Source organism: Apteryx rowi, unplaced genomic scaffold (genome assembly GCF_003343035.1).
Source record: "Apteryx rowi isolate R43461 unplaced genomic scaffold, aptRow1 scaffold_184, whole genome shotgun sequence".
NCBI classification, from domain to species: Eukaryota; Metazoa; Chordata; class Aves; order Apterygiformes; family Apterygidae; genus Apteryx; species Apteryx rowi.
Genome location: NW_020448130.1, coordinates 893,162 through 908,782, shown reverse-complemented (window position 1 = coordinate 908,782; position 15,621 = coordinate 893,162). Strand labels below are relative to the sequence as shown.

At 38.5% G+C, this 15,621-nt stretch overlaps 1 protein-coding gene across 4 annotated transcripts in view; it reads left to right on the top strand.

Annotated features, from left to right (window-relative positions):
* The window catches only part of OTUD6B (OTU domain containing 6B), a 29,828-nt gene extending 17,251 nt beyond the window's left edge, over positions 1-12,577 (top strand). The window contains exons 1-8 of one of the 4 annotated variants that reach the window (XM_026061738.1): positions 2,012-2,073; positions 3,340-3,494; positions 5,323-5,418; positions 6,929-7,241; positions 8,996-9,057; positions 9,771-9,877; positions 10,420-10,620; positions 12,414-12,577. In XM_026061738.1, coding sequence (XP_025917523.1) covers positions 3,354-3,494; positions 5,323-5,418; positions 6,929-7,241; positions 8,996-9,057; positions 9,771-9,877; positions 10,420-10,504 — 804 coding nt within the window. In that variant the 5' untranslated portion in view covers positions 2,012-2,073; positions 3,340-3,353 and the 3' untranslated portion in view covers positions 10,505-10,620; positions 12,414-12,577. Of the gene's footprint in view, positions 1-2,011; positions 2,074-3,338; positions 3,495-5,322; positions 5,419-6,928; positions 7,242-8,995; positions 9,058-9,770; positions 9,878-10,419 lie in introns of those variants that run through there. The other 3 variants (XM_026061736.1, XM_026061737.1, XM_026061735.1) reach the window with 3 other exon arrangements.
* The last annotated feature ends 3,044 nt before the right edge of the window (positions 12,578-15,621 follow it).

The window sequence follows — 15,621 nt, the reverse complement described above, 5'->3', positions numbered from 1 at the left end:
GGGCCGGGCCGGGCCGGACCCGGCCCGGCCCCCGCCTGCCGCCCTTCCGCCGAGGTGCTTCCGCGGGGGCGCGGCTGGCGGCGCCGCGGGGGGCGCAGGTTTTAGGGCGCCCGGCGGAGAGATGAGCTGGGAGGTGCCGGGAGAGGTGGCGGCTCCTGTCCGGCGCCACGCTTTGCCTACCTTGTTACAGTAGATTAACGTGACTAAGTAGTTTTGTTAGCTGAATTCACGTGGATTGGGGGCTCGTGGTCGATTGCCACCTTCTTGTTAAGCTTTTCTCGTAGTTAGGTACTGATAAGGTCGTTTGTATGTTTGGCCTCTTTGGTATCTAATGAAGTAGGTCAATCTGCAGCCTGTCATCAGTTAGAGGATTAAAGAATAGGAGAGAGACTATTTGTCTGCATGTTGTCATGAAATCTGTAGGATTGCTGTTTTTGAGATGTCTCTTCTTTCCTCGGATTTGATCAATATTGAAATGAGGGCTAGGAGCCAAGACTTACGGTTAAGTGGCTGGAACACATGGTTCATTAATTAGGAAAGGCTAAGGGAGATGTGTGTTTAGCCTAGGGAAGAGAAGGTAAAAATGGAGTATTTAGTTGCAGTCTTCTGCCACCTAAGAAAGGAGAGATACAGCAGACATAACCAGACTGTTCCTGGCTAGGAGAGGCAAGTGACCTACAGGCATTACCCCCTTGAAAAATGTGTTCTTGAGAAGTGCACCTGATGGATAGCAAAATAATTTTTTCATAAGAATTAAAGTAATATGGATCTCAGCCCCTGAATATCTAGCACCTCCTCCACCTGATGATCCTCTCCATTCTCTGCACCATTTGTACTCTCTTTGTGTATTTGTGTGTGCTCCTTAAGTCCTTGCATGGATTTTGTTCTCACTTTTAATTTTTATGAACAATGTTGCTTCTACTGCTTAGTCACCCTCACAGTACAAAAGTTTTTTTTCTTATATTCAGATGGAACTTTCTGTGCTTCAGTTTGTGCCTGTTGCCTCTTGTCCTGTCACTGGGCACGAGTGAGAAGGGAGGGTGTAAGGAAGATGGAGCCTTTCATCTATCTGTACACATTAATAAGATCCTTCCTGAGCCTTCTCTTCTCCAGTCTAAACAATTCCTGCTCTCTCAGCCTTTCCTCATATGAGAGATGATCCAGTCCATTAATCATCTTAGTAGCCCTTCGCAGGACTTCCTCCAGTAAATCCATATCTCTCTTATACTGGGGAGCCCAGAACTGGACACAGCACTCTAGGTGTGGCCTCACCAGTGTTGAGCAGAGGGGAAGGATCACCTGCCTGGACCTTCTGGCAATGCTCTCTCTCCCTAATGCAGCCTTCTTTGCCACAAGGGCACCTTGTTGGCTTGTGGTCAACTTGTTGTCCACCAGGACTCCCAGGGCCTTCTCTGCAGAGCTGCTTTCCAGCCTGTCAGCCCCCAACCTGTACTGATGAACAGGGTTATTCCTCCCTAGGTGCAGGACTCTGCACTTCCTTCCCTTTGTTGAACTTTATGAGGTTCCTCTCTGCCCATCTCTCCAGCCTGTTGAGGTCCCTCTGAATGGCAGCACAGCCCTCTGGTGAATCAGCCACTTGTCCCAGTTTTATATCATCAGCAAACTTGCTGAGGGTGCACTCTTTCCCTCCATCCAGGTCACTGTTGAAGAAGTTGAATAGGATTGGACCCAGTACTGACCCCTGGGGGACACCGCTAGCTACAGGCCTCCAATTAGACTTTGCACCATTGATCACAACCCTCTGAGCTCTGCCATTTGGCCAGTTTTCAGTCCCCCTCACTGTCTGCTCATCTAGCCTGTACTTCCTGAGCTTGTCTATGAGGATGTTATGGGAGACAGTGTCAAAAGCCTTACTGAAGTCAAGGTAGACAACATCCGCTGCCTTCCTGTCACCTGCCAAGACTGTAGAAGGCTATCGGGTTGGGTGATTTTTTCACCTTTGTGAATCCATGCTAACTGCTCTTGATCACCTTCTTGTCCTTTAGGTACTTGGAAACGGGATCCCAGATTCAGGTATACAGGAAAGGCTCCATCACCTTTCCAGGCATCGAGGTGAGGCTGACTGGCCTGCAGTTCCCTGGGTCCTCTTTCTTGCCCTTTTTGATGACTGGGGTGACATTGGCTTTCTTCCAGTCCTCAGGCACCTGTCCTGATCACCATGAGCTTTCAAAGATGTCACTGTGAGGCCACTCTCAATCATCAGCCAGTTTCCTCAGCACTTGTGGGTGTATCCTGTCAGGGCCTGTGGACTTGTTTATGTCCAGTTTTCTTAAATATTCCCTAACTTCATCCCCTTTCACCAAAGGAAAGTCTTCCATTCTCCAGAATTTCCCCTGGTCTCTGGGGCCTGGGATTCCTGAAAACCAGTCTTACCAGTAAAGATTGAAGCAAAAAAGGCGTTCAGTACCTCTTCTGTATCCTTTGTCACTGGGGCCCCTGTCCCATTCAGCAGTGGCCTACATTTCCTCTGGTCTTCCTTCTGCTGCTGCTGTACTTACAGAAGCTGCTCTTGTCCTCGACATCCCTTGCCAGATTAAACTGCAGATGGGCTTTGGCTTTCCTAGCCTTGTCCCTGCATGCTCAGACAATTTCCCTATATTCCTCCAGGGTCACTTGCCCCTGCTTCCACCTTCTATATACTTCATTTTTATATATGAGTTTTGCCAGGAGCTCCTTGCTTATCCATGCAGGCCTCCTGCCGCCTTTGCTTGACTTCCCACTCATTGGGATGGACCATTCTTGAACTTGGAGGTGATTCTTGAATATCAACCAGCTTTCTTGGACCCCTCTTCCTTCTAGGGCCCTAGCTCGTGAGATTCTTCCAAGCAGCAGGCCAAGGTCTGCTCTACTGAAGTCCAGGGTGGGGTCCTACTTTTTGCCCTGCTCCCTTCTCTCAAGATCCTGAGTTCCTGGTCACTGCAGCCAAGGCTGCCTAACCTTCACATCCCTAACTAGCCATTTCTTCTTTAATACTAATTTTGCTTTTAGAAATGTTATTCTAAGAACAGGTAGACTCTGTTTTTACTTTTAATCTGCTACTTGTGTGATGAAAAATTTACACATCTTTCCTGCAAAAGGATTTGAGATCTTAATTCCCAAATAATCTTATTTGAAGAAACTGAGGCTGAGTTCTGCTGTGTTTTTAAAGTTCATAATAGCAATAATAATCATAACGGGCAGCCTCATGCCTTAACTGTTGCAATATACTAATATGCTGAGATTTTTGTGTTTGTTATGACTTGCAATACTCTTTCCTGGAATGATTGTAGAGTATCTTATCTTCAAATGTAATGTGTTGTTGCACTACTACTTTAACAGCCAAAATTCAAGGCATGAAAAATGCTGTTCCCAAGAATGATAAAAAGAGACGAAAACAGCTGGCTGACGAAGTTGCCAAACTGGAGGCAGAACTTGAACAGAAGCACAAGGAAGAATTAAAGCAGCTGAAGGAAGCTTCAGCTGAGCAGAATAAGGTATGTGCTTTAACTTTAGCTGAAGTTGTACAGGTACAGCTATTAAGGGTTCTTTTAACTTACTTTTAAAATTGATAATTAAGTCTTAAAGTATGCCTCCTTTTCCTCTGGAATTTTTGTTAAATCTTTTCATCTTGGGAAAGGTTCAGCTATTATGGTGGATGGGCATTGCTGGAAGGAAGATTTAACTGTATTACTGTTTTTCGTTGAGAGGTATTTGGTTTTGATCTTGAGGCTACATTAATAGTTAAGTCTTCTTAAAGAATAATTATTTTTTAGCTCCTGTTATGTTGTAGTTATCTTATGTAGGCATACTAGAATATTGATGACCTTCTTTGATAAATTTTTGACTGATGCAGTTTGTTTTGTATTGCAATTCTGTGAATAATGTAATTGAACTTTTTTTTTTTTAAGAACACACTTTTTGTGGTGATGAGAGTTGATTTCTTGAATGTTACTATTCTTCAGGTTTTATCAGCGTAGCTACTTAAATGTTTCCTGTGTGCTGTTTGATGGCAAACATCACTTTATTTTAAAGAGAGATCTAATATTATTCAAATTAAGTGCAGGAAATATGACCAGTTATGTAAACTAAATACTATAAATACTTGTGTGACTTAAAATAATTCACCTATGTTTTTAGTACTTAATTAGTAAGTAGAGTGACTGAGACTCTTGTAAGGAATTTGCAATCCATTGATTTTATTTTGTATATGTGGTACTGAAAAGAACTATATTTGTATCATATGCTTAAATGTAAGATTATTTGTGCAAGTGAGCCCATTCATATACTTCCCTCTGCCTAAAGAGAAATACAATTAATGGCTAAATTGGTGCAGTACAGTTATTTGTGAATGATGATAATGCTCCATGCTTGTACATCTTCTTAAGTGTTTCCCTAACAATGTGCATCTTTCAGCTGTGTAAACATTTTAAAGAAACAAATAAAATTGTCTTGATGGAGAAGTGTCTGTTGAGTATCTTTGTGAAGAGTTCTGGATTTGCAAGTGTTATGATCCTATAAAAATCTTACGTGTGTTAATTTTTAGTCAGATGCTTAAGCAGATGAGTAATGCATAAGTATTAAACATAATGCTTATGTTTATCTATAAAAGTATAGATTGGTTTCAAGAGTTTGTTTCATTTGGCTGAACGAGCTGTCAGATCTTTGACTGAGGACCTTTCAAGCTAGAATCCTTGCCCTGGACATAGGTTTCCCTGAGAGGATTTAGTTTTGAGATGTATGTGTTCTTTTATTTCTCAGCTTTTTTATTCAGATTGAAATTATGTCCGTATCTCCTTGGATGACATCTGATTAATAACACAATAAGAAGGCTAAATTTGACATTCTTCTTGAGAACTGTCAACTCTGTCTTTCACAACTGCTTGTGATACTTTGGTATGGAAGGTGGAGCCTTCTCCTGCTTTGATTGTAATCAAACTTGGTAACAGCTGTTTGGGTACTTCAGCTTAACAGGCTGCCTGCTGCTCCTTTGAGGAAAACATCCTGTTTCCTCCACTAAGCAGTGTTCAAGCTTCAATGTGGCGCCTCTAAGACAACATATGAAGTAAATTTGAGATGTGCAGCTCATAACCATCTTTTCGTTGAGACTAGATAAAAAGTAATCAAACACGTGATGGTGGATTGGGATGTGAGATGCTTTACTTTGGCTTTTTAGGGTACTGTGCTACACAGGTTATTGTGGATAAACTTCACAAATATATGCTGGAATTACCTGGAAGCATATCTTAAAACTGTTTCAGGAGATGCACATCTTGGTTAACATTTATATTACTTAAAATATTAACTCTTTCTTCTTTTTTTTAGATAAATTCTGTAGCTGATGGTGTTGCAAATTTAGAGCTTGAAGGACTAGAGCAACACATTCAGCATCCTCGAATATCGAAAGCACAGAAGAGGCGGGTATGACTTAACATCTAAACATTTCTCTTAAGCATTTAAATGAGTTCTTCAAAGAAATGGTGGTAATTCTGTGCCAAGAGTATGCTTTCTAACATTTGATTGAAGTTACGTTCATCTAAACTTAACTGTAATAACTGAAGTTAAAGAATTCTCCAGGAGATACTAACTGGCTAACTCAGTATTGGTGTCTTTATCTACCAGGTGTCTTGAAAATCTGTAAGACTGCTACCTAGAGATCTGTAGGCATTTTTAAATATCTGCACTTGTTTACACTCCGTCATAAGCTGGGAACCAGAAGAGTTCGGGAGATGGGAGCCAGAAAAAAAAAATTATCCCAAAATGATTTTGAAGGAATTTTATTGAAATTTCACTGAAATTATTAATAAAGAAATTAAGTGATTAAAATAATTTAAAACATTGCATGGAAAATATGCAAGTAATAGAACTTCAAAATTTTAATGAAAGAAAAGAACCTTAATACTGAAATTCTTTTAAACTTCTGACATGTTGAAGAAACACTACTAGCTGTCTAGGCCATTAGGATTAAGTCTTGTTCAGGCTTCAGATGTGAAGTTGCAAAGGATCAACAGTCTTGTACCTGCGTGAATGTGAGTTCAGGGCAGAGTCTGTCTTCTGTTGTGTGATCTCTAATACAGAACTGCACTGTTACAAATAACGATAAATGGATGTTGTAAATTCAGGGCACCATTTCTTGGCAAACTGGAAACACTGTAGTCTAGTTTTCCTATATCATGGTTGCATAAACAAGTCTGATCTTGCTTTGTGGTGAATTTTAACTGTGAAAGTGAAAAGATCATCCCTTGTACTGCTTCTTTTTTCAATTACGTTTCTACTTTGATTCTTATTCCCTTGTTAACTTAGGCCAAAACTTATGAAGCATTCTATAAAAATAATTATTATATTATGCATTATTACATCCCTTCTAGTATTCTTTCCTTTAGGTTAAAGGAGTCTTTTATGATGTATAGCGCCTAGCCTGAGGGACTTTAGGTCCATGACATGAGCTCATCTATGCAGTCCTTCATGCTTGTCTTGAAAGAGCAACATTTTATCTCTTGTTTAATTAGAATGCACCTTCCTGTGACTTACACTATTCGTGTGGTTTGCCAAAGTGGTGAAATTTGTAGGTTATCCTGAAGAAATTATTATGATTAATGGCCTCTTTATGGGTGTTGTAAATTGTTATTTCTGCATATTGAAATAATTGAGTTCTCCTATCGCACGATTTCGGGTGTGGAGTCTGAGGCAGTTAGGATGCATTGGTTATTTACATTTCCTAAGGTTTGGGTCTAGGAGTTTTGTAAAATTAGGTAGTACTGATTAGGGAGAGCATTCACAAACACGAATGTGCTGAGGAAGCATTTGAAGAGTTAGAAGCAAGCACTAAGCCAAGAACTGTACAGTCATCTTCTAAATTTTAGCATTTGATATAGTTCTTATTTTAACAGCAAGCATGCATTGGCAAATAATTTTGTGTTTTAAATCTAAGGAAAAAAAAGCTGCCTTGGAGAAAGAAAGAGAAGAAAGGATAGCTGAAGCTGAGATAGAAAATTTAACAGGTGCTAGACATCTTGAAAGTCAGAAACTTGCCTCCCTGTTGGCAGCAAGACACTTGGAGATTAAACAGATCCCATCAGATGGCCATTGCATGTACAGAGCTATTGAAGATCAGCTCAAGGATCACCAAAATTCCTGGACTGTTGCAACTCTCAGGAACCAAACAGCAAAGTATATGCAAAGTCACTTTGATGATTTCCTGCCATTTTTAACAAACCCCAGTACTGGAGACATGTATAACAGAGGTAAGGATTGTAGCATAAGATATTTTAAAAACAGTTATAACTGTTTGTGTAATTCTTGAGCTTCTCAGTTACGGCTGAGATGGGACTAATCCATTATGGTATGTTTGTTCCTGAACTTAGTTATGATTTCGTTCTGCTGTTCCATAGAGAACACAGAATTATGATTTGGTGTGTAATGGTATTTCCCATAAGAAGTGACAGTATTTTTATATCTGGATTGCTTGGTTACTAGATGGTAATCATGTTCTGGGATGGGATTTAAACTGTATTATAAACAGCTTATCTACTAGGTTAAGGATGATTTTGTTAACTTTGATACCAGTGTTTTTACTTTGACATAGGAAAGTTATTTTAAAATAAGCATGAAATTCAAGCAAATCTTTTTCTTAATAGCTTTCACAGATGTCTGTTCTTTTTCTACACTTTTTCACTGTTTACCTTAGGCGTTTTGCAGCCCTTTTTTTAGAAACAGATTAAACTGAAAAACATAAAGGCATTTAGTGTAGAACAATGTTGTAGACTGAGTAAATGCAGCTAAATGGAATTTACGTACTACTTATTTGAGCAGTATACTGTTCATTCATTTCTCACTGTGTGTCTGGAACACCATGCAAGTTACTTTATCCACTTCTTAACTTATTGCCGCATTCATTTAATAATTATTGCTGTAGAATTCATTGGGTGACTGGGTGCTGTCATGCAGTCTTTCCCACGTTGACAGGGATAATTGTCACAAGATAAGTGTGCTCCAGGTGAAGACAGGGTGAAGTTCTGCAGAGCAGTAGGGAGTCATGGGATTTTTTATGTCTCAAAGCCTGTTTTAAGGAGAATGTGTGAAGAGCAGTTCTGAACAGAATCTACTTACAGGCTTCAGTAGCCTGAAGTGCTGTAATTTACAAACGTTTTCATTTGAAAGTCTTCTGCAGAATATGATCTGCAAAAGGTGTCTTTAGCTATTAACAGAGCAACTATGGATAGTGTATGGCCATATTCTTCTCCTGGTAAAACCATAGAAAAGTGGATACGTTGGAAATTGGCAAGTTCACAAGTTTAGCTCTTTGGACTAATTTGATTCTAGTAGTAATTTCTTCTCTTTTTTTTTCTAATTCATTGCAAATTCTGATTTTTATTTTTTTTTAATATTAATAAACACATAATACTGTAATAGTGATTTTTATGCAGAAACTCCTGTTTGTTCCGTATATTTCCTCAAACTCAAATTTCTTGTTATGGAAGGAATGTTATCTGTGTTCTAAATATTTCAAAAGTTAAAAGCAAGGCAGTCAGATTTTTTTTTTTTAATTCCAAACAGTTGAACTACGTATAGTTACAGAATTAAAAAAAAAACAAAAAACTTTACATCTAGCTAACATAAGAACTAAGTATAGTAGTTGCTGTTGCATTCTTCTCTAGAGTCTCAAACCATACCTTCTGAAACTTAACAGGAAGAAATGGTATGCAGTTTCATGCTTTTTGTTATTAACTGTCCCTTGAATTAAAAGTTTGAAATGTAAACCTGTACTACTTTGTATTCCTGTTTTCAGTCTATATGTGGCTTTTTTAACTATGTTTTTGTTGACCTCTAGTGTTTTTATTTTTTCCTTCCCTTCTTTTCAGGAAACATACTTGCCTACATAATGCATCTTGTCTTTTTAGATCTTGCTTTTCAATATACAAACAGTACTTTTCCTTAGTTGCTTGTCCCTGAATGAGACAATTACTGAAAGTTGGCTTTTTTTTTCCTCCCCCTGCAGAGGAATTTGAAAAATACTGTGATGATATAGCAAATACAGCTGCATGGGGTGGTCAGCTGGAAGTAAGTACTATATTGTTAGCTTTTATTTGTGAAAATCTGAAGTGAGTGAATATATCTTCAAAAAGAGCTTGTTTAAAAAAAAAAAAAAACTGTATGGAACATATTCACAGCTTATCAAGAATTTTCTCCAATAGTTATAAATTGTTTTTCCACCTCAGTAACCTCTACTGATGGTCCCCTGCTGTTTTGGTATGTTTTAAAACTACTAAGGTCTCTAACTTGCATGTTGTCAATGACATTAGAAACACTGAGAGTACAAGTGAGGAACTAAGGGGAAAGTATTTTACCATGCTGACTTAGATGGCAGCAAAGCTGGCTGTAGTGGAACAATGTTAGATTTTGTGATACAGAATGGTATTTGAGCTTGAAAATACGTATTTCTTTTTGGCTTAGTTTACATTTTGCTTCATACTGTTTTTCCTTTTATGTAGGAGAGTAGCTAAATTACTGAAGTTAGCACGATGTTACCAGTTTTTTATCAAAACAATGATTAATTTAATGCAACCTGTTTTTAATTAAAGTTAAAAAAATTAAACAATTTTTTGCTTAGTTTTATAAAGTATATTTTCTACTAATACTTGAAACTTTATGCACGAACTCATCTGTTTGTTTAGAGTAGATGTCATGTCTTCCTTCCTCCCTGCCTCCCCCTGCCCCACACTCCCCCACCTTGGATTTGATCCTATTTACTGAATTGCTTTTATACCTTAAAGCTAAGGGCTTTGTCACACGTTTTGCAAACGCCTATTGAAGTAGTGCAGATGGATTCTCCTCCCATTATTGTTGGTGAAGAATATTCAGGCAAACCAATAATACTTGTGTAAGTATGTAATTTTATTCTCTCTTAAAATTAGTTTGCTTATTTATACAGGAGAGGACTGATCTGCTGTTTTGTTTTATATTACATACCTGACATTGAAAAGCTGCTTCAATAATAATGTTGCAGGTCAGAAATGGTTTGTGATTTTCACACTGTAAAGATACTGTAATTAACATTCTTAAAATGCTGACAGTCTGTCTGATGTATGGTTCAATCACCACTTTATTACAATGTTATTTGTATACTGTACACTTAATATGCAATACGTATATATAATGTGTATTACAGTGTTATTTGACCTGCTAGATAATTAACAACATAATAGTGCAACTGACATGCGAAACAGCAGAAAATATTTTTTATTCAAAATTTATGTTAATCTGTGCCAGGAATACACCAGAATTTAAAAACTTTTTTTTTTCACTCTTTTATGACCCTGCATTTTTCTATGCTAAAGCTTGAATTTATTTAAGTTAATAAATTTTATTGTTTGTGCAGTATTCTTTTGTTAAACTGAACATAAATTTTGTAATTTTTTTTAGGTATATGAGACATGCCTATGGATTAGGAGAGCATTACAATTCTGTAAAACTTCTAACGGACACTGCTACCGAAAATGGCAGCTAGCATAAAAAGTCGTAAATCCACATGGATAACAGTTGCATCTTGATATGTTGGGCTCTGGACAACTCCCAAACAGACTGGAAAGTAAAACAACCTGGAATATATTAAAAATGAAAAAGGTTTGACTATAAATTAGAAATAGCTCTTGATTTTAAAAACAACAAAACAACAGTATTTTGAACTTGTTGGTATTAATCACGTTTAGAAAATGTTCTCTAAAATGCTGGCTGTGTAGATCAGAACATTTTGATAGAACTTCATTGCATGACATAGTGAAAATACTCAGCAGTAACTGTTTTGGTTAATTTGCGTTTCTACTGAAGAATTAAGGTTGTCTGAAGAGTCCTACTAGATTATTTCTGGTAGATTTTGATGACTGCGGAAGACTTGAGGCATTTAAAATAATTGATACTTCTGTTTAGACTGATGGAATGTCCTTTGCAGTGGTTCTTTAGTCCCACAGGCTCTAGCTTTAATACTATAGTAAGGATCCCCTTTGTTTGGGCAGGGAAGAGCCTAAGGCAAATCTAGTAGTACTGAATATCTTACTTGGCTGAAGTAATCACAAACATAATTTTATTTTATGGACTTTCATCGAAGATTTTACCAAGGTTTGAGGACTTCTCTTTTGTTTTGCAGCTGACAGTAGGAACTGAACACTTGATGCTCTTCCTATTACTCTATCTGTAGGAAGAGCATTGCTGTTTATGACTGTACATCACAGCATTAATGTGAGTTAACTGTGCTGTTCATCCTTCATAATCTTTTATCTGTGCACTTTGATGATACAAAGAGCTTATAAACAAAAAACTCCTCAGCTTCCTCAGTTCAGGCAGTGAACTCATCTGAACATTCTGTCTATGGATCTGCTGTTCTAGGCGCTGAAGTCCAGTGTTTCATAGTGCTTAAAACAGCTGGTTGCATACAGATGTAAAAATAAACACCTTGTTTTTTGTCAGTAACTTCAAAAGCAATCTACAGGAGAATTAAGTTGATTTTCATTGCTCCTTTTGGTGTACAAAGAAGACTTGAAAGATTTTATTTTATATGGCTTGTCTCTCTGCATTAGAAATGTAGATTTTTGTCTTGAAGTTGCTATAAATATGACTCCAAAAGTGGCAGCATACTGAAACCAAAGTTGTCATGCAGTCGGTTGTTTTTTAATAACAGAAGTGATTTTTAAAAAGCCTTAGTCAATAACGTCATAATTGTCTGTATTTTAGTGCTGATGAATAGATTTGGAGAAAAGCAGTTCTTGTCAAATTTCAGCACCTCTGCCCTGAGCTGAGGATTAAGAGCTAACAGTCTTCATCTTGTAATCCTTCAGTAAAGCTAGGCAGCGGTTTGATGTTCCTGGGACTTCTAAATTAAAAAAAAAAAAATCTGCTGTTACCTCAAAAAAAATTTTTTTTGAGGTAAGTGTTCACTTTATGGATCAGACCAGATTATGTCTGATTTAAAGCACTTTGAAAGAGAGGAAATTTTAAAATTTCAAACTACTATAGGCACATTTTTTTTGAATAGGCAGAATTTGTGATTATGAACTTATTAGAATGATGCCTGTTAGGAAAATCAAGTATTAACCAGATCTAGAATTTGACATATCCTCATTTATCTGATACAGTATAGCAAATACAGCTGTATTTATAGCAATTTGATGAATCAAGTTTACTATCTTGATTGTGTTGAAACCCTGTTTTTAATTGCAAACTCAAAATTGGATACCTTAGTATGAAAAAGTCTCTATTTCTAATACAGTTATGAATTTCACTAAAGAATCATTGAAAATACTCTTCTCAGTGTTGCTTAAAATTGGTATGACAGGGAATGCACATGCTGCTTTCTACAGATTCCCTGAGAAAAGAAGTTCTTCGATTTACTGGGTTTTCATTCTTGTTTGATTAACTGACAGAGAAAAGATGCCGGAATTTTGGAATGCCTGCGCCAACAGTTTGTCCTGTTGAAGATGTTTACAGTTTGTATAAAGCAAAAGAATGTTTTGATATGATGAGCAGAAGATCCTTGCTCATGTTGTATGGGATTTGCCAAAAAAATAAATTTTTTGTGGAAAACTTGCTTGCTGTCACTTTTAATTTTTACTTAGATTGTTCATATTTCAATTTCTAATTTTAGTAAGTTTACTCATTTAATTTTTATGGCTTTATGATCCTACGGTAGTACGATGTATAATCCTACTGTAGTCTGAGGTCTCCAATAATTGACCCTTCCTATTCAAGGGGACAAACTTTATTCTTTATGAAGTGGAGGTTGTTTATAAATGAATTTTACTTTCAGTATTTTGGCAGTTAAACTTGAATTCTTCTGAAAAACTGTACTCTGGAAATACTCTTGAACTTCTCCATACATGGGAGTGACTGAGCAAAACTGAAGGTTTTAAAAATTTAGCTTTTAACTTCTTTGTGTCTGGTTACATTTTCTCTGCAAAATAGCACTTTTTTTCCTCCTTTTGATAGAAGTATTGCTTGCCAGTTTCTTTCTTCAGCTGCTAGTTCTGTTCTGTGGTTTTTTTTGTTTGTTTGTTTTTTAAGGACTGTGTTAAGTAATTTTTTGCAAGATAGTAGAGGTTAATTTCCAATATGTACACTTACATGAATGGGAAACTGTCTAATGGGCTCTAATAAACTTTATGTACTGGGAGGTATGAGAGATGGTAATTCTGACACTGACCAGTGATGTCTTTATTATGGCTGTCACCAAAAACGCTAGGACTGAACAGTGTTGGTGAAACCCAAACCGTTCGCTCTGTTTGAAAGGCTTTGCAGAGCTGCTGCGCTCCACGTCTCTTCAGGCGCTGGTGACAGGTGTGCCGAATGTTTAATTCATGCTAGTTTTGTTACTTGGCGCACGCCATTTTATGGCATTACCCTCTTGAAGGGAAGAACTTGTTTTCGAAAGCGACTGTTACAAACAGGGGCCATGAAGTCTTGAGAGATGCTGGGCGCGGCGCCGGCGCGCCTCGGCCACTACTGGGTTTACGAAGGCCGCGGGCTGGCCTGGCCGCAGAGCCCTGGCCGAGCCTGGCAGGCGACGTTAAACCATCTCGGGACTTCGTGCCGCTGCGGTCTGAGCAGCTACAACAAGGCGAAGAGGGAGGTAAGGGGCTGCGCGGGCCGGGCCGGGCCGGTGCGATGCGGTGCGGTACGTCACGCTGCGCGCGCTCCCGCCCTGGGCCGGCCCCCCCCCCCCCCCCCCCCCCCCCCGGGGGGGGGGGGGGAGGGGAGGAGGCAGGAGCTCCCCCCCCCCCCCGAATGTCCCTCGGCGCGCGCCGTAGCGTCGCGCTGTTCCTATGGCGACGGCGTTGGCGGCGGCTGGGGCCGTGCGCGTCCCAGAGGGCGCCTGGGCCGATCCGTTACCGCGGCGGCCGGGCGGTGCTGCCGCGCCGTGCCGTGGGGAGCCTGCGGCGGCTCCGGGGCCGCCTGCCCCGCAGGGGTGGCTGTGGAGGGCAGCGCAGGGGCCCCGGGGGTGCGGCGCTTCGCGGGGCGCTCGGTGCTGGGAGCCCCGCTTGGAAACGTCCAAAGCACGGAGCGGCGCTCTGGTCAGCCGCGACTCTGTTTCCGTTAACTTGCTTTAGGGAACTGCGGTCGCTTTCTTACGGATGTTTGGCGTGCCCTTCCTTAGAGAAGGCACGTACACAGGTTTTAATAGGATGCGGATTATTTTATAATTATCATGAGCTTAACACTTTCTTTGTCGTTTTGCTGTTTTATAATAAATGCTTCTGGATTTCCCCCACCCACGACCCTACTTGGTGTTTCAGCGTTCTGGTTAGCTGGTCAGATTTCCCTAACTGACTTGCAAATACTTTCTTTGCTTAGGTATTCTTTAGTAGATGAGAATATGTAGCTACTATTTTTGTACATATACAATTGTAATTCTGCATATGTGAAAATAATTTGATTTATGAGACTTAGTTCAAATTCAAAATGATCAAGTTAATCTATTATCAGAACAAGGAAGTATGACTGAGAGTAGCATAAATTGTTTTATACTTTATTATCTAAATGTATACGCTGTCCTTGGGGGTGTGTGTGTGTATAACGTATATACACACACATTTTATATATAGTTGGACATCTGTCCATTTCATTATTTTAAGTTCTTAGCTTTGGTGAATCACAAAGTAGATTGTGAAAATTTTTTATTAAAAAGTGAAACTTGGCCTTTCTACACTTAACTTAGGACTAACATATTTCATTAAATTGTTTTTCTTTATTTATTAAAATCAAGTTACTTTACTTAGAAGAAGTCCTTAAAGCTTACTGCTAAATTAATAAAAAATAAATAAATATATATTTTTACTGTGCTTTTAAAATATTTTTAATCTGTGTTAGATAATACTTAATCATTCAAAAGCACTTCATGGACTTAAGAGATTCTGGAAGGTTCTGTGTTTTATAACTTGTGATTTATCTGTGACAATCCCTGATTTTTATATTTACCTTTATAGTCTGCATCAGGATTTCTGGGATTTGGCGATGCATATTTTCAGTATGAGTCAATGTCTTTTAGCCTCAATAACATACTGAAATTCAAGTTAAGCCTCTCCTGGTAACAGGATAAGATAACAGCTGAAGGCAGTAGAATTATTGTCCTTTTACATCTAAATCTGATTTGCTGAGGCAAATGCTCCTGTTAATAGATTAGAAGAGTAAAATAAGATTTTCTTGAAACTAATCTGAAATGCCAAAAAGTTGGCTAGGTATATGCATTTTGAAGGTATGTATTCTCTTTTTGTAGTGTTGGAAAGACTGAAAAGGAGGTGCAATGAATATTTTAGTTTCTTGTTTAGCCTGTGCTCTTCTGTCTCTTCGTAATTAGACTGTACAGAAGCTGTAACAGTGTTTATAAGCTTTTCTTACAAGTTGACAGAGCTCAGTTTGAGAAATAACATATATGACAATGTTCTGGAGCAACTGAAATACCTTCATGACAGCAGAAGGTTCATTTATTTGGAAATATGTTTGGTAATATTGTGCTAATCTTATTTGGTAAGTCATTGACAAATACAAGATGACAGCTGAGTCATCAGATTGTCTTTACGTTATTATAGTTATTATATTATTAATCTTTTGAAATCTTTAAAAGTTACCTGAGTAAGA